A 19,040-nucleotide genomic window follows, 5' to 3' on the forward strand; every position below is an offset into this window, starting at 1 on the left:
CGCAATGAGAGGCCCGCACACCGCAACGAAGAGTAGCCCCCGCTCACCGCAACTAGAGAAAGACTGTGAGCAGCAACGAAGATCCAATGCAGACAAAAATATAAAATAAAATAAAACTTTTTAAAAAAAGGAGTGAACCCTAATGTAAACTATGAACTTTGGGTGATAGTGATGTGTTAATTCAGGTTCATCAATTGTAATGAATGTACCGCTCTGGTGGGGGATGTTGATAATGGAGGAGGCTATGCATGTGTGTGTACAGGGGATGTGTAGAAATCCTCTGTACTTTCTGTTCAATTTTACTGTGAATCTAAAACTGCTCTTAAAAATAAAGTCCATTTAGGCTTAAAGACTTAAATATCAGACATGACACCATAAAACTCTTAGAGGAGATCATAAGCAAAACATTCTCTGACGTAAATCCACCAATGTTTTCTTACATCAGTCACCCAAGGCAATAGAAATAAAAGCAAAAATAAAGAAATGGGACCTATTCAAACTTACAAGCTTTTGCACAGCAAAGGAAACCATAAACAAAACGAAAAGACAACCTACAGACTGGGAGAAAATATTTGTAAATGATGTGACTGACAAGGGGTTAATTTCCAAAATATACAAACAGCTCATACGACTCAACAACAAAAAAACAAACAACCCAATGGAAAAACGGGCAGAAGAACTAAACAGACATTTCTCCAAAGAAGACATACAGATGGTCAACAGGCACATGAAAAGTTGCTCAACATTGCTAATTATTAGATAAATGCAAATCAAAACTACAATGAGGTACCACCTCACACCAGTCAGAATGGCCATCATTAAAAACTCTACAAATAACAAATGCGGGAGAAGGTGTGCAGAAGGAGAAGGAGCCCTCCTATGCTGTTGGTGGGAATGTAAGTTGCTGCAGTCACTGTGGAAAACAGTATGGAGGTTCCTCAAAAAACTAAAAATAGAGTTGCCATAAGATCCAGCAATCCCACACCTGGGCATATATCCAGAGAAAACTATAATTGGAAAAGATAGGGGGAGACCTTCAAGATGGCAGAGGAGCAACATGTGGAGATCACCTTCCTCCCCACAAACACATCAGAAATATATCTACATGTGGAACAACTCCTATAGAACACCTACTGAACGCTGGCAGAAGACCTCAGACCTCCCAAAAGGCAAGAAACTCCCCCACGTACCTGGGTAGGGCAAAAGAAAAAAGAAAAAACAGAGACAAAAGAATAGGGACGGGACCTGCACCAGTGGGAGGGAGCTGTGAAGGAGGAAAGGTTTCTACACACTAGGAAGCCCCTTCATTGGCGGAGACGGGGGGTTGCGGGGGGGGAAGCTTCGGAGCCATGGAGGAGAGCGCAGCAACAGGGGTGCAGAGGGCAAAGCAGAGAGATTCCCGCACAGAGGATCAGTGCCAACGAGCACTCACCAGCCTGAGAGGCTTGTCTGCTCACCCGGTGGGGCGGGTGGGGCTGGGACCTGAGGCTTGGGCTTCGGAGGTCAGATCCCAGGGAGAAGACTGGGGTTGGCTGCGTGAACACAGCCTGAAGGGGGGCTAGTGCACCACAGCTAGCCGGGAAGGAGTCCGGGAAAAAGTCTGGAACTGCCTAAGAGGCAAGAGACCATTGTTTTGGGATGCGCAAAGAGAGGGGATTCACAGCACCACCTAAACGAGCTCCAGAGATGGGCGCAAGCCGTGGCTACCAGCGCAGACACCAGAAACGGGCATGAAATGCTAAGGCTGCTGCTGCAGCCACCAAGAAGCCTGTGTGCAAGCACAGGTCACTATCCACACCTTCCCTCCCGGGAGCCTGTGCAGCCCGCCACTGCCAGGGTCCCGTTATCCAGGGACAACTTCTCTAGGAGAATATACGGCGCATCTCAGGCTGCTGCAACGACATGCTGGCCTCTGCCACTGCAGGCTCACCCTGCATTCTGTACCCCTCCTTCCCCTTGGCCTGAGTGAGCCAGAACCCCCTAATCAGCTGCTACTTTAACCCTGTCCTGCCTGGGAGAGGAACAAATGCCCTCAGGCGACCTACACGCAGAGGCAGGGCCAAATACAAAGCTGAACCCCAGGAGCTGTGCGAACAAAGAAGAGAAAGGGAAATTTCTCCCAGCAGCCTCAGGAGCAGCAGATTAAATCTCCACAATCAACTTGATGTACCCTGCATCTGTGGAATACCTGAATAGATAACAAATCATCCCAAAATTGAGGAGGTGGAGCTTGGGAGCAACTGTAGACTTGGGGTTTGCTTTCTGCATCTAATTTGTTTTTGGTTTTACGTTTATCTTCGTTTAGTATTTAGAGTTTATTATCATTGGTAGATTTGTTTATTGATTTAGTTACTCTCTTCCTTTTTTTTTAATATAGATATATATATATTTTTCCTTTTTCTCTTTTTGTGAGTGTGTATGTGTATGCTTCTTTGTGTGATTTTGTCTGTATAGCTTTGCTTTTACTATTTGTCCTAGGGTTATTTCCGAACACTTTTTTTTCTCTTTTTTTTTTATTACTTTTTAATATTTTTATCTTTACTAATTTTTAATTTTTATTTGAATACCTTTATTTTCTTTCTTTCTTTCTTTTCTTCCTTCCTTCTTCCTTCCTTCCTTCCTTCCTTCCTCCCTCCCTCCCTCCCTCCCTCCCTCTCTCTCTCTCTCTCTCTCTCTCTCTCTCTCTCTTTCTTTCTTTCTTTCTTTCTTTCTTTCTTTCTTTCTTTCTTTCTCCATTTTCTTCTGAGCCATGTAGCTGACAGGGTCTTGGTGCTCCGGCCAGGTGTCAGGCCTGCGCCACTGAGGTGGGAGATCTGCGTTCAGGACACTGATCCACCAGAGACCTCCGGGCTCCATGTAATATCAAATGGCAAAAGCTCTCCCAGAGATCTCCATCTCAACACTAACACCCAGCTCCACTCAATGACCAGCAAGCTACAGTGCAGGACACCCTATGCCAAACAACTAGCAAGACAGGAACACAAATACACCCATCAGCAGAGAGACTGCCTAAAATCATAATAAGGTCACAGGCATCCCAAAACACACCACTGGGCGCAGTCCTGCACACCAAAAAGACAAGATCCAGCCTCATCCACCAGAACACAGGCAGCAGTCCCCTCCACCAGGAAGCCTACACAACCCACTGAACCAACCTTAGCCACTGGGGCCAGTCACCAAAAACAACTGGAACTACGAACCTGCAGCCTGTGAAAAGGAAACCCCAGTAAAGTTAAGCAAAATGAGAACACAGAGAAACACAGAGCAGATGAAGTAGCAAGGTAAAAACCCACCAGACCAAACAAATGAAGAGGAAATAGGCAGTTTACCTGAAAAAGAATTCAGAGTAACCATAGTAAAGATGATCCATAATCTTGGAAATAGAATGGAGAAGATACAAGAAATGTTTAACAAGGACCTAGAAGAACTAACGTGCAAACAAACAATGATGAACAACATGATAAATAAAATTAAAAATTCTCTAGAAGGAATCAATAGCAGAATAACTGAGGCAGAAGAACGGATAAGTGACCTAGAAGATAAAATAGTGAAAATAACTACTGCACAGCAGAATAAAGGAAAAAGAATGAAAAGAATTGAGGATAGTCTGAGAGACCTCTGGGACAACATTAAACGCACCAACATTCGAATTATAGGGGTCCCAGAAGAAGAAGAGAAAAAGAAAGGGACTGACAAAATATTTGAAGAGATTATAGTTGAAAACTTCCCTAATACGGGAAAGGAAATAGTCAAGTCCAGGAAGCGCAGACAGTCCCATACAGGATAAATCCAAGGAGAAATACGCCAAGACACATGTTAATCAAACTATCAAAAATTAAATACAAAGAAAAAATATCAAAAGCAGCAAGGGAAAAACAACAAATAACATACAAGGAAATCCCCATAAGGTTAACAGCTGATCTTTCAGCAGAAACTCTGCAAGCCAGAAGGGAGTGGCAGGACATATTTAAAGTGATGAAAGGCAAAAACCTACAACCAACAATACTCTACCCAGCAAGGATCTCATTCACATTCGATGGAGAAATTAAAACCTTTACAGACAAGCAAAAGTTAAGAGAATTCAGCACCACCAAACCAGCTTTGCAACAAATGCTAAAGGAACTTCTCTAGGCAGGAAACACAAGAGAAGGAAAAGACCTCCAATAACAAGCCCAAAACAATTAAGAAAATGGTAATAGGAACATACATATTGATAATTACCTTAAATGTAAATGGATTAAATGCTCCAAACAAAGATATAGACTGGCTGAATGTATACAAAAACAAGACCCGTATATATGCTGTCTGCAGGAGACCCACTTTAGACCTAAGGACACATACAGACTGAAAGTGAGGGGATGGAAAAAGGTATTCCATGCAAATGGAAATCAAAAGAAGGCTGGAGTAGCAATTCTCATATCAGACAAATTAGACTTTCAAATAAAGACTATTACAAGAGACAAAGAAGGACACTACAAAATGATCAAGGGATCAATCCAAGAAGATATAACAGCTGTAAATATTTATGCACCCAACATAGGAGCACCTCAATACATAAGGCAGATGCCAACAGCCACAAAAGGGGAAATCCACAGTAACACAATCATAGTAGGGGACTTTAACACGCCACTTTCACCAATGGACAGATCATCCAAAAATGAAAATAAATAAGGAAACACAAGCTTTAAATGATATATTAAACAAGGTGGAGTTAATTGATATTTATAGGACATTCCATGCAAAAACAACAGAATATACTTTCTTCTCAAGTGTTCATGGAACTTTCTCCAGGATAGACCATATCTTGGGTCACAAATCAAGCCTTGCTAAATTTAAGAAACCTGAAATCATATCAAGTGTCTTTTCCAACCAGAATGCTATGAGACTAGATATCAATTACAGGAAAAAATCTGTAAAGAATACAAATACATGGAGGCTAAACAATACACTACTAAATAACCAAGAGATCACTGAAGAAATCAAAGAGGAAATCAAAAAATTCCTAGAGACAAATGACAATGAAAACATGACGACCCAAAATCTATGGGATGCAGCAAAAGCCATTCCAAGAGGGAAGTTTATAGCAATACAAGCCTACCTCAAGAAACAAGAAAAATCTAAAATAAACATCCTAAACTTACACCTAAAGCAATTAGAGAAGGAGGAACAAAAAAAACCCAAAGTTAGCAGAAGGAAAGAAATCATAACGATCAGATCAGAAATAAATGAAAAAGAAATGAAGGAAACAATAGCAATGATCAGTAAAACTAAAAGCTGGTTGTTTGAGAAGATAAACAAAATTGATAAACCATTAGCCAGACTCATCAAGAAAAAAGGGGAGAGGACTCAAATCAATAGAATTAGAAATGAAAAAGGAGAAGTAACAACCGACACTGGAGAAATACAAAGGGTCATAAGAGATTACTACAAGCAACTATATGCCAATAAAGTGGACAACCTGGAAGAAATGGACAAATTATTAGAAAAGCACAACCTTCTGACAATGAACCAGGAAGAAACACAAAATATAAACAGACCAATCACAAGCCCTGAAATTCAGACTGTGATTAAAAATCTTCCAACAAACAAAAGCCCAGGACCAGATGGCTTCACAGGCGAACTCTATCAAACATTTAGAGAAGAGCTAACACCTATCCTTAAACTCTTCCAAAATATAGCAGAGGGAGGAACACTCCCAAACTCATTCTATGAGGCCACCATCACCCTGATACCAAAACCAGACAAAGATGTCACAAAGAAAGAAAACTACAGGCCAATATCACTGATGAACATAGATGTAAAAATCCTCAACAAAATACTATCAAACAGAATCCAACAGCACATTAAAAGGATCAGACACCATGATCAAGTGGGGTTTATCCCAGAAATGCAAGGATTCTTCAATATACGTAAATCAATCAATGTGATAAACCATATTAACAAATTGAAGGAGAAAAACCATATACTCATCTCAATAGATGCAGAAAAAGCTTTTGACAAAATTCAACACCCATTGATGATAAAAACCCTGCAGAAAGTAGGCATAGAGGTAACTTACCTCAACATAATAAAGGCCATATATGACAAACCCACAGCCAACATTGTTCTCAATGGAGAAAAACTGAAACCATTTCCACTAAGATCAGGAACAAGACAAGGATGCCCACTCTCACCACTATTATTCAACATAGTTTTGGAAGTTTTAGCCACAGCAATCAGAGAAGAAAAAGAAATAAAAGGAATCCAAATTGGAAAAGAAGAAGTAAAGCTGTCACTGTTTGCAGATGACACGATACTATACAAAGAGAATCCTAAAGATGCTACTACCAGAAAACTCCTAGAGCTAATCAATGAATTTGGTAAAATAGCAGGATTCAAAATTAATGCATAGAAATCTCTTGCATTCCTATACACTAATGATGAAAAATCTGAAAGAGAAATTAAGGAAACACTCCCATTTACCACTGCAACAAAATGAATAAAATACCTAGGAATAAACCTACCTAAGGAGACAAAAGACCTGTATGCAGAAAATTGTAAGACACTGATAAAGAAATTAAAGATGATAGAAACAGACGGAGAGATACACCACGCTCTTGGACTGGAAGAATCAACATTGTGAAAATGACTATACTACCCAAAGCAATGTACAGATTCAATGCAATCCCTATCAAACTACCAATAGCATTTTTCACAGAAATAGGGGGAAAAAATTGCACAGTTTGTATGGAAACTCGAAAGACCCCGAATAGCCAAAGCAATCTTGAGAAAGAGAAATGGAGTTGGAGGAATCAGACTCCCTGATTTCAGACTATACTACAAAGCTACAGTAATCAAGACAGTATGGTACTGGCACAAAAACAGAAATATAGATCAATGGAACAGGATAGAAAGCCCAGAGATAAACCCACACACCTGTGGTCACCTTGTTTTTGATAAAGGAGGCAAGAATATACAATGGAGAAAAGACAGCCTCTTCAATAAGTGGTGCTGGGAAAACTGGACAGTTGCATGTAAAAGAATGAAATTAGAACACTCCCTAACACCATACACAAAAATAAACTCAAAATGGATTAGAGACCTAAATGTAAGGCCAGACACTCTAAAACTCTTAGAGGAAAACATAGGCAGAACACTCTATGACATAAATCACAGCAAGATCCTTTTTGACCCACCTCCTAGAGAAATGGAAATAAAAACAAAAATAAACAAATGGGACCTAATGAAACTTAAAAGCTTTTGCACAGCGAAGGAAACCATAAACAAGACAAAAAGACAACCCTCAGAACGGGATAAAATATTTGTAAATGAAGCAAGTGACAAAGGATTAATCGCCAAAATTTATAAGCAGCTTATGCAGCTCAATATCAAAAAAACAAACAACCCAATCTAAAAATGGGCAGAAGACCTAAATAGACATTTCTCCAAAGAAGACATACAGATGGCCAACAAACACATGAAAGGATGCTCAACATCACTAATCATTAGAGAAATGCAAATCAAAACTACAGTGAGGTATCACCTCACACCAGTCAGAATGGCCATCATCAAAAAATCTACAAGCAATAAATGCTGGAGAGGGTGTGGAGAAAAGGGAACCCTCTTGCACTGTTGGTGGGAATGTAAATTGATACAGCCACTATGGAGAACAGTATGGAGGTTCCTTAAAAAACTAAAAATAGAACTACCATACGACCCAGGAATCCCACTACTGGGCATATGCCCTGAGAAAACCATAATTCGAAAATAGTCATGTACCACAATGTTCATTGCAGCTCTGTGTACATAGCGAGGGCATGGAAGCAACCTAAGTGTTCATCGACAGATGAATGGATAAAGAAGATGTGGCACATATATACAATGGAATACTACTCAGCCATAAAAAGAATAAAATAATGCCATTTGCAGCAACATGGATGCAACTAGAGATTATTATACTAAGTGAAGTAAATCACAAAGAGAAAGACAAATATCATATGATATCACTTACATGTGAAATCTAAAATATGACACAAATGAACTTATCTACAAAACAAAAATAGACTCACAGACATAGAGAACAGACTTGTGGTTGCCAAGGGGGAGGGAGGGTGGGGGAGGGATGGATTGGGAGTTTGGAATTAGCAGATTCAAACTGTTATATATAGAATGGATAAACAAGGTCCTACTGTAAAGCACAGGGAACTATATTCAATATCCTGTTTTAAACCATAATGGAAAAGAAAATGAAACAGAATGTATATATATGTATAACTGAATCACTTTGTGTACAGTAGAAATTAACACAACATTGTAAATCAACTCTACTTCAATAAAATAAATTTTTAAAAAATAAAGTCCATTTAAAAGGAGAAAAAAAACAGGTATGTTAACATATCTGGGAAAAGTTACATTATGATAACACAAAACAGAAAGAACAATATAATGAAATGTCATCATCATCCCTTTTGAATCCAAGAAAACTTCTGAATGGATGAGTGGGGATATTAAACAAGATTTAAATAATGATGCTAAGTGATATTTCATGATCCTAGAGAAGACAATTTGAAGTATCAACACTCCTTTTCAAAAGGGTTACCACATCTTTAAAATAATGAGTCATGGGGATTAACCTTAATTCACATGTTAATTAAATTATTTCTAACATGGAATGTTGATAATGTATTTGATACCTTTTAAGACATGTACATTTTGATTTGGAGTTTTAATGAAGCCCAGAAAAATTAGGTAGAAAAACAGCCCTTTCTTTGGTTTCTATTGTAGCACAAATTATTATAAAAATATTCGTTAGTTTTCAGATCTTCCTGAAAGCAACTGCCTAAACTTTGCATTAAAACTGCTTATGTTAAACTTCAAAGGACCTTTCTAAAAGTAGATTGATACCTCACATTAGACAATACAGATATTTTTGCTAATAGAAATTATATTCTAAACCAAAGATACAGTAAAATTGGATCCTACCGGTCAAAGCATGGTTAGTTATATCTAACCTTGAATTTATAACTATGGCTGCAATGGTGAATTTTATAGGCCAACGATAAAAAATAGTTAAAGGTTTGTAATTTGGGGACTAATAGGCTTTTATTCAGAGACTTTATATTTATCACACAGACAGACTCTACTCTCCATCTGAAAGCAGTTGATTTCTTTCTGTTTTCTACTATTCCCTACATGAATTCTGAGAGACACATTACAAACAAACCCTGCACTCACCATGGCCTCTGCAGAGTTACATCTCTGGTGTGTTCTGCAAATTAATCTAAAATGTGAGTTACAATAATTTCCTTTTTCAAATTAAGACAAGGAACAGCCTGGAGGAGGAAACTACCAACATTAGTAAGGTAACATTTTAGACCTCTGGTGGGAAAGAGACCTGTGTAATTTTACTTGATTAAAACCACAGAGCTGTTTAACTTGGTTCCTACATTAGGAAAGCCAGTAAAATAAGCCAAGACCTTAAATGCTTATATTACAGAGTTTGCACTGTCTCTTTTTTTTTCAGGGGCAAATTTAACCCAGCTGTCTTTCCATATAGCAAGGCCCTGACCCCTAAAAATAGCAGAAGAATGGCTGGAAAATGTGGGTGACACAATCATCATCATCTTGCAAGCATTGCAGAAAGCTGCAATTCTACAGACTCATCTATTTTGTTTTCATTTCATTTACATGGAAAAATACCTTTAAGTTTTCATACTATCATGCTGCAAATGAACATTAACTTCTTGGTGAGCTTATTTATACATTTACTTGTCACACTACGATAATTTTCTTTTAGTGTGATCTCAACACATATCATAAAAGTGTGGCTTTCATCTACTTGAATTTCCAGAAGCCAGAATAAAAAAATTAGACCATAGGAAGGAATGGTATAGCCTTGATTATGGATTCAATTGACTGATTTTTATCCAACAGTGAATATCTGATCATTAGAAAATAAGTTAATAATTTCAGAAATGTACAACATAAAAAACCAACTCTGAGAAGAATCTTAGAAAGTATCTGTTCAATGCACTTATTTTTTAGTTGAGGAGTGTAAGCTCAGAGGGGATAAATGACTTCCTGAAAGTCATAAGCTAGTTATAGACAGTGCCAGGTCTCCTAATTCAAGGCTCAACACACTTTGATTTCAACAATAGTACAACCAGACAATCATTTAAGGTCTGCAGAGTAGGAACTTCAAATCTTATACATCTTTTCTACATGTCTACATTCACTCAGTGATATTTATTTCTGCAGCCTGAGGCTATAAATATAATACCAGTTAGATATGTAGAACCAATGTATAAGAGCCTCAAAGCAATCCTGAGGCTCCAACACCATCTGAAGTCATCTAATTCCATCTGCACTCTTGACTGTGCCCAGCCAGAACAGCACTGATGAAGAGAAAATTAATTTGTAAAGTGCTAGTTTGCTAAAGCGAATCAAGCAGAAATTAGTAAATTCACTAGTAATTAGTAATTAGTAAATTAGTGGGTCTTAGTCTTTACACCAATACTCAATTTTGTTATGCATATTGTTTCTTCATTCAACCAATATTTACTGAGCATCTCCTATGATCTAAACATAGCACAGACAAGAGTGAGCAAGACAGGACTTCCCTGGTGGCCCAGTGGCTGAGACTCTGCACTCCCAATGCAGAGGGCCTGGGTTCTATCCCTGGTCAGGGAAATAGATCCCCCATGCATGCCGCAACTAAAGATCCCGCATGCTGCAATGAAGATCCCGCATGCCACAACTAAGACCCAGCACAGCCAAATAAATAAATAAATAAATAAATAAGTGAGTGAGTGAGTGAGTGAGTGAGCGAGACAGGCCATGTCCCTGCCCTCATGGAATTTACAATCAAGTAGCAGAAGCAAAAACTTAACCGATAAACAAATGACAAAATAATTTCAGCGCACCATAAGTGCTATTGAAGAAGTTGAACTGGGTGATCATAGTGGTAAAATTCTATTTTTGGAAAGGTGGCCTTTTTGAACAGGTAACATATGATCTATGATCTGTGTGATGAGAAAGAGGCAGCCACGTGAGAAGCAGAAGGAACAGTATTCCAGGCAAAGGGAAAGGGTAAGTAAGAGGCTCTGATGTGGGAACACGTTTGGCGTTTGGTTGTACTACAGTAGGCAAGGAGGAGCAAGGTAGTGAAGACATAGGCTGGATAAGGGATTTGAAATATTTTTTCCCAAAAATAATGTAAACACGAACCCTTTTTTAGAAATGAGTCTGGGGCTTCCCTGGCCGCGTAGTGGTTAGGAATCCGCCTGCCAATGCAGGGGACACGGGTTCGAGCCCTGGTCCGGGAGGATCCCACATGCCGCGGAGCAACTAGGCGCGTGCGCCAAGGCTACTGAGCCTGCGCTCTAGAGCCCGCAAGCCACAACTACGGAAGCCCGCGTGCCTAGAGCCCGTGCTCAGCAACGGAAGAGGCCACCGCAATGAGAAGATCGCGCACCGCAACGAAGAGTAGCCTCCGCTCGCCGCAACTAGAGAAAGCCTGCGTGCAGCAAAAAAGACCCACCGCAGCCAAAAATAAATAAATAAAATAAATAAGTAAATTAAAAAAAAAAAAAGAAATGAGCCTGAACGCTACACAATTTTATTATCTTATTATACACAGGTGGGACAAACTTCTGCATTAGGAAAGCCATAGTGATTCTAAATCATGTGTAATTTACTTATTTTTAAATGCATACAGAAAACAAGTCTCAGGTAAGTGCTTAAATATGATTTTGTTTACAAGGAAAAAAAAATAGTACAGCATTTTGACCACCTGGAATTCAGAACTGCATTCCGTTTAGACATGAATGGGTCTACGGATACATGATCATCTGGTTTACCTTGTCCAGCAGGTAAAATCTCCAAAGGACTAAGGCTGAAATCACTCATTACTATTGAATTAGTCAAATGACAAAATGTTCTTTAAATTATGTGATGCATTTTTTTGGTATTAGTGCAATCTATTTTTGTAGCATGAGTGTCATATTTGTCGTATGTATAAAATACATAGAATGGTTAATAATTTCCTATAATTATTAATATATAAATATATATAAAGAACAATAATTTACTGGAAGATTAGGCAGGTCTGTAAGGTAAAATATCTATGTATATAAATATAAAGATCCTGGGCCACCTGAAATTGAAGGATGTGGATCAAGCATCTGAATTCCAGTTTTGTGAGCAGCTACCCTCATATAATCAAGCCTGTGAGAATTTCTAACCCTCTCTGAATATCATGTCTCTCTCAGAAGTATAGGTTACTACACGTTACTAGGTTTAAGAGACAATGAAACAAGAATTTCTAAGCGGCTGGCACATAGAATAAACTCCATAAGTTTTGAGTTTCTCCCTCCCCCCATATATTTTCCTCTAATAAAAACAGTAGCATTTATGATACAGGAATTATGCTCATACAGATTTCATTTGTATCTTTTAATCAAAATTTTATGATATTTTTCACATAAGAGATATAGGTAGGACAAAGGAACTGCTGCTAAAGCTCTTTACACATCAAACTCTGAATTAAGACCTAGTGTTTCTAATTGTTCTGCTGTCTGGAACCGTCCCATTTTGACTGTCTAGCTCCTCCATCTCAGACTGTGTTTCCTTCATCTCAGACACAAACACGTGCCCGACCGCAGTAAATCACAGTTAATCGCATGTCTTAAATTAAAAGACAAAAATGATGCACAATTGGGAGAAATTGTCAGTTGGTGAATGAGCCTCCCTCATTACACTTCGTGCACAGGATGCATGCCAAGTCTGTATTCCAGGCAAGAAGATTCAGTCTATGACACTGAGGTACAACCTTTGTGCAGCGCAGTCTGGTCCAAAGAATCAAATGCTTTAAAACACACAACGCTGTAATTGCAGCATATATGGAACATTCAATACAGGACTGTGCATAATCATGAACAATTAGAAAGAACCAAAATGTTCACTGATGAGGGACTGAATAAAAAGACTAGGTCTTGGACATTAAAGGAAAAATCTATGCTGTTACAAATGATTTTTTCATATTGAATAACATGAGAAAATGTCCATGATATATTCTTATGTGAAAACTGCTTACAAAACAATGTTTCTCTTATTTTTGAGGACTATATAATTGGTGGAAGAAGCAAGAAAAGAGAGGGAGAAGGAGGAGAAAGACACTGGGAAAATATACAACAAAAATGTTAACATTTGTTATTTCTGAGTTGGTCATACTTTCTAAATTTTCTAATTTTCTAAAAAAAACTTCCTAAGTTGTTTAAAATTACACTTGAATTTATCTCTGAATCTATTGCAAAATGTCAGTTTTAAAGATCCATAAGAATCTTTTAAGGTGAACTTACCTATTATAATAAAAATGTCATCGTAAAATTAAAAAATAATCCCCCAGTAAGCACTTAGATACAATTCTATTATTCCCTTGGTTATACAGACAAAATAAACTTTGTAAAAATGTATTCTATAAATATACAAGAAAACCAGCAAAATTAAATGTTCAATACAATAATTTATTCCAACATATACCTTATAGTATAGTAACATACCAGAAAAAAATCATTATAAATTCTTACTAATTTAGTACTAATACTGACAAACTACAAAATATGTTCACAGCAAACCCAACAGCCTTGAATTTGAGGAACTGCAAATCTTCTCTCCTCCACTCACCTACTCTCCCATTATTTTCTACACTGTAATAGAAAGACTTTACATCTAGCCACCTAGTAGTATTCTGATGCTAAAACCTGACAGCAAACAACATATACACACACACAAATAAGATGAAAACAAAGTTTTGCAATATATCACCAATCATGCTAACTTTTGTTTCATTTCAATTTTAGAAGAAAAGAATATACAAAACCCAAGAGTAGAGTCATTCCAAAGGTACTGAACAGTCTACTAACCTTGAAATAAGAAATAAACATTTCCTGCTCTCTTTTATTTCTCGGGGGGTGGGGTGGGAAAAGATAATCATATTTCGTTAAAAGCCCATATCTCAACCTCAGGCGTCTTTGTGTCCCAAGGGTAATATTTCCATTCCATTCTTAATGGAACAAACTTCTAATCAGAATATGTATTCAAAAATAATTGAGGCAATGCAATGTCAACACATCATGCTGCCATCAGCATTCCTGGTGTTGGGAATTGACTTGGCACACTCTTGTGTGACAGAGAGTCAGGGCAGTGCAGACACATCAGACGTGATGAAGTGAGGGGAGCCAGCAAGGATGACACAACAGTTCTGCTCCTCTTTGGGTGCCTAAGTCAGTGTTGGATGAAAGCTTCTAAGCTGGAAGAGGCCAACCTTAAAACCTTCAAGGAAGGGATGACTTGTAATGGATCCAGGCCAGGACCTCAACTTTTAAATCAGCGTCAGTGTCTACTTTTATAAAGTTATTGAGAATTTTTGAGAGAATAGTCACTTTCAGAAAGGTTAACACTGCCCCTAGATTTTTAAATTATTAAAATCTCAGGACAACATACACTACTGAATATATTTTGTGACGCTCTGAAACAGTCCCAAGGTTTAAATCCAGGTTTCCTCAAGTTTGACAATATATTGGTAGTTGTTGTAGCCGGGTGATGGGTAATGGGGCTCCTTATCGTATCCTTCTACTTTTGAATGTGCTTGACATTTTCATAATAGAAAATGGAAAAAATAGATTTCTTTCAATGTATTTTATATTCAAAATTTTACTGACTTTTCCTTTGGAAATATATGAGATCTGATTTGTGCTTATGATTATTTAAGGCTTTAACAAGCAATGTGGATTTTTAAAAAATCTACCAAGCATGATGTTGATCATAAAAAAAATTTTTTTTTCACTCCTGAAAAAATGTTACCAGGATCTGGAAAGATAGAAGAAGTGCACCTAAACAAATGCAGTGCCACCATCTGCCTGGCATTCTCACAGTGTGACAAAATAGACTGGTAATTAACTGCTTTCCTACCGAAATCTGCCAGCTTTAACTCCCCCGTGTCACTGATCAGAAGGTTCTGTGGTTTCAGGTCTCTGTGCAAAATATAACGCTGGTGGATGTAAGACAGCCCTCGCAGCAACTGAAATAAAAACAACTGAAAAAATAGGGAGACAAAAGTTAAAATCTGAACACAGACAAATGCCAGTTTCTACATACAGTCTGCCAAGTACTTGTGTTTAGTGAGAATGGGTACCCATCACTAAATTTCCTACCAAACTATTTAACCAGAATTTGCATAAGGGTATGGAAATTCCGAATTCATTAAGAAGTAAATCTGAAAATTTCTAACAACCTATTATGTCAACCCAGAGTGATACCTCCTCAGCCAGAAAGATCTATAATCCAATCTGTGTTCTATAAATTAAGCACAATGTAAAGAATCATTTTTTAAATAATATTTTATTTCTTCAGGTCTAAATTGATGCTTGAGACAGAGAAAAAAATCTATCCAGAACATTATAAAAAGAAGCAGAATTTTTTACTAAGTTTATGTAAATGTGCATGTATTTAATTCCATAGAAATGACATAAACATGGTACCCAAGGATTCACCCATTAACATGCTTTAAGGAATGGAAAGATAAGATGATTTCAAGTAATTAAAACAAAAACAGTCACATGGTCCAATTATTACTGGATTGTAATTATACTGCTTTTGCACATATGGCCATAGAGATTAGGCTGTTGCCTAAAGACAGACATGTACCTTCACTAATTACAGAACAGACCCGTCCTAAAGGGAAAGGAAACACAGAAAACAGAGAAATCAAGAATTCAAGAGCAATGGTTTTATAAGAAATAATTTTAAGAAGTGACTGATGGCCTTCCCTGTTTAGTTTCATATTGGATCCTATCAAATGTTTCCAATTTTGATAACAAAAAATGTGATTCACTAGGCTTTCCAATATTTATAAAAATGTCTATAAAAAAGAGACTATCTTTAAACAATTTACTTGCCAAAATAATCCTAATTGACAGTTTTTAAAAATCAATCTCCCAAAACAAAAATAAAAACAAAAGGTTTTAAGTGCCATCAATACCGTAGTCTGTGTAATCAGCTGGTAACAAAATGCAGTTTCAGGGAAATTTTAAATGAATTAGATGCCAAGTGTGGGCAGTATAAGGATTCCAGGATCTTCAAATGGAGAAGACTGGCAACTCCTTGAGGGCCCTGGAAGCTAGCATTTCTGGAATATTTTCCAACTAACTAGGGGCTCTGAAAGCCAAGTAAATTTTTTAGAGGGTGGATACCTTGAAATAACAGTAGATGAATTCATTTCAAAATCTCTGTATGTGATAATATGCTGTGGAGCAGTGAAGGCCTAGGATCATTATTTCCAGAATCTGAGTACCAGAAACTAAAAAGCTGTTCTGTGTTAGCCTGGATTAAATTACTGGCTCAAGAACCTCGGGAAGCAAACGTCTCCTGGACTCCTCCTTTCAATCCTTCCTGTGTAGCAGATGGAAAGACTTAACACCATCACCAGCAGCTTCCAGCCTCGTTCCTCACTTCTAATACCCCCTGCATCCTGAAGCGGAAAGCTTACAATTTCTAAGAAAATCCACATCCCTTCAGTTTAGCAGGGAGAAAGGATGAGCAAATAAAGCTGCTTTGTGTTTTCAAAAGCTTTTCATCAATCAATCAATCAATCACAAAGGCAGACCACATAACAAACTTAATTTCAAAAATAAACTGATTTTGAAAAGAAAGTCTGCATTCTGCAAGGTGCTAGCAGAGACTTACCAGACTGCGATTATCTATTTAACCACAGCAACACATTTTAGTTGAACAAGCAATGACACAAAGTGCCAGCTGCCGTTCTATGCATCATAGAATATGAACTCATTTGATCTCTGTAATAATTTTAGTGGTGAAGGTACCACTATTAAATCTGTATTAGTGATGAGGAAACTGGGATCAGTTTAAGTGGCAGAGACAGGACTCAAAACCCAACAAGTTTGACTCCATGCCCTTAACCACTCTACTGTAGGAATCTTGGCCAGAACACAAGTAGGGAGTGTTGATAGAGAAGCTGCTTCCTCCAACTAACAGGGTAAAGTCTGGGCATCTAACAGCACGGCCTTCGAGGCTGCTGAGCTGAGCCCTGATTCCCGCTGGGTGCCCAGGCATCATCTCTCTACATTCCCTGACTCCAAGCAGTCTCACGCACCCCCCTACACACAGCATACTGCTCTTCAGCCCTTGACCTTTGTTCTTACCTCTTCTCTGACAGAAGAGCCCTGTCTCACCTTTGCCTGCTAATCTCCATGTATTTCTTAGGTCTCTCCTCAAAAACCACTCCTCCCTGGAGGCTTTCCTGACCCCAGGCTTTCCCTCTCCCTACAGGTCTGTGTGAGGGGTTCCTCCTCTGTGCTCCTGGGGCAGCCGCTACATCTATCTGTCTATCGCAGTTATGGTATTACCCTATCTCCCACAGACTGTGTGCCTTAACCACCTTCCTAACCTGGGTGCACAGCTGACACTCATATACCAGTAATGTGATGACTGAACAGAATTTAGACACAGCTGGATGAAGCAGATCCAGAAATAACAGACGCCTGGAATGGGAGTCTCTAGAAGCTAAGGGTAGAAGTGGATAGATCAAGCAGTCCCAAAGGGCTCTTCTTTTAATACCTTTACCAATTAGTGAAAATATATAATCCTCATGCTAATCCAGAAGCTATTCAATAGGGTAGCGTATTAAAGGGGATTAAGAAAATCAGTGATAGGAAAGGATGCAACCACACACTCCAACTACAGTTGTAAACATGATAAACTAAGCCCCAAACAAGACAAGTAGAGCCCCAAACATTAAGTTAGAGCCCCAAACAAATTTTTAGATCTTTGATCAATGCACAAAGTCAGAACAAATCCCCATAGAATAAATTCATTCAGGATTAACTAAGTGCCAACCATGTGCCAGGTGCTGTCACGTAAGAGGGATGCAAAGATGAACAGGATATAAGATGTAGTCCCGGACTCGAGGAACTCACAGCCCACTGGGTATGAGAGACACATAAACAGATAACTACCACTTAAAGAGGTCTGCGCTGTGACAGCAACGCGAACTGAGTGTACTGAAGGCACAGAGGAGGGAGGAAACTTGTCACTCTGAAAACAGAATTCATTACACATAAAATTTTAATAGGAAAACAAGCATTCACTAGATGCACAAGATGAAGTGATGTATTATATGACAAACCTCTTGCTGTTCTGAGGGAAAAAATTGAGGAGATCAAGCAAGCAGATCACTAAGAAGACAAATTAAGAAGAAAAATTTAAATAAATGAAAAGAAGACAATATATGAAACAGTATAATTATCAATGCACCATCATAATAGTAATGGTGGCAAGGGGACAACAGTATACTTCACTGAAACCATTAGTAAACTTGGTGTTTTAGAAATAACATTTTAATGTGTTTAACAGAAAATGTACCGCTAGCTAGGGGTGGGAAGGCCACAAGGAATTAGCACTGAGTTTAATAGAATGTCCCATGGAATATTCTTTGGGAGTGTTTTGAGAAAGGCAAGTCTTGGGCATTTCTTCCTTTAGGCAAACAGGCAAGTATCTAACTTGCCCATGTAAATTTTTAAGAAAGCCACTTCACTTGGTTGTTGTATAAATCACCACATAACAAGCTATATTTGATCTCTGTGAAAACCAGAGGGTACTGTGAAAACAAGAAGGACCACCAAAGAGGGGGTCACATGCAGAGAAAGAGTAAAAATCAGCTTTGCTACTCGCTAATAAAACTTGGTGAACATCAATGCAATCTCAGGTACTGAAAAAAAAGGGAGAGTAATACTAATTGAAGGCTTACACTCATTTAAAGGCTGTTCTAAGTAATTTTACATATATTTTATGATCCTGTATTTTTCCTTTTCTTTTAAACAAATGAGAAAACTAAAGTTCTAAAAGCACGAGAAACTTAAAGTCATCCAACCATCACACAGCACTTGTGAACTTTCCACTACACCTCATTATCTTAAATGAGGTTGATGCTTACTAAACGCATGGATGAATACAGTTATACACCCAATATAATCAAAGTGCTCTGA

General features: G+C 38.2%; 1 protein-coding gene across 4 annotated transcripts in view; it reads right to left on the reverse strand.

Moving 5' to 3' along the window:
- Positions 1-19,040, reverse strand: part of CDK14 (cyclin dependent kinase 14) — a 567,382-nt gene that overhangs the window by 260,549 nt on the left and 287,793 nt on the right. For all 4 annotated transcript variants that reach the window (XM_082398489.1, XM_082398490.1, XM_082398492.1 and 1 more), the window contains one exon: positions 14,950-15,073. In XM_082398489.1, the coding sequence (XP_082254615.1) occupies positions 14,950-15,073 (124 nt within the window). The remainder of the gene's footprint in view (positions 1-14,949; positions 15,074-19,040) is intronic.

This window comes from Balaenoptera borealis (assembly GCF_965194805.1).
Source record: "Balaenoptera borealis genome assembly, chromosome: 7".
Classification (NCBI taxonomy): domain Eukaryota; kingdom Metazoa; phylum Chordata; class Mammalia; order Artiodactyla; family Balaenopteridae; genus Balaenoptera; species Balaenoptera borealis.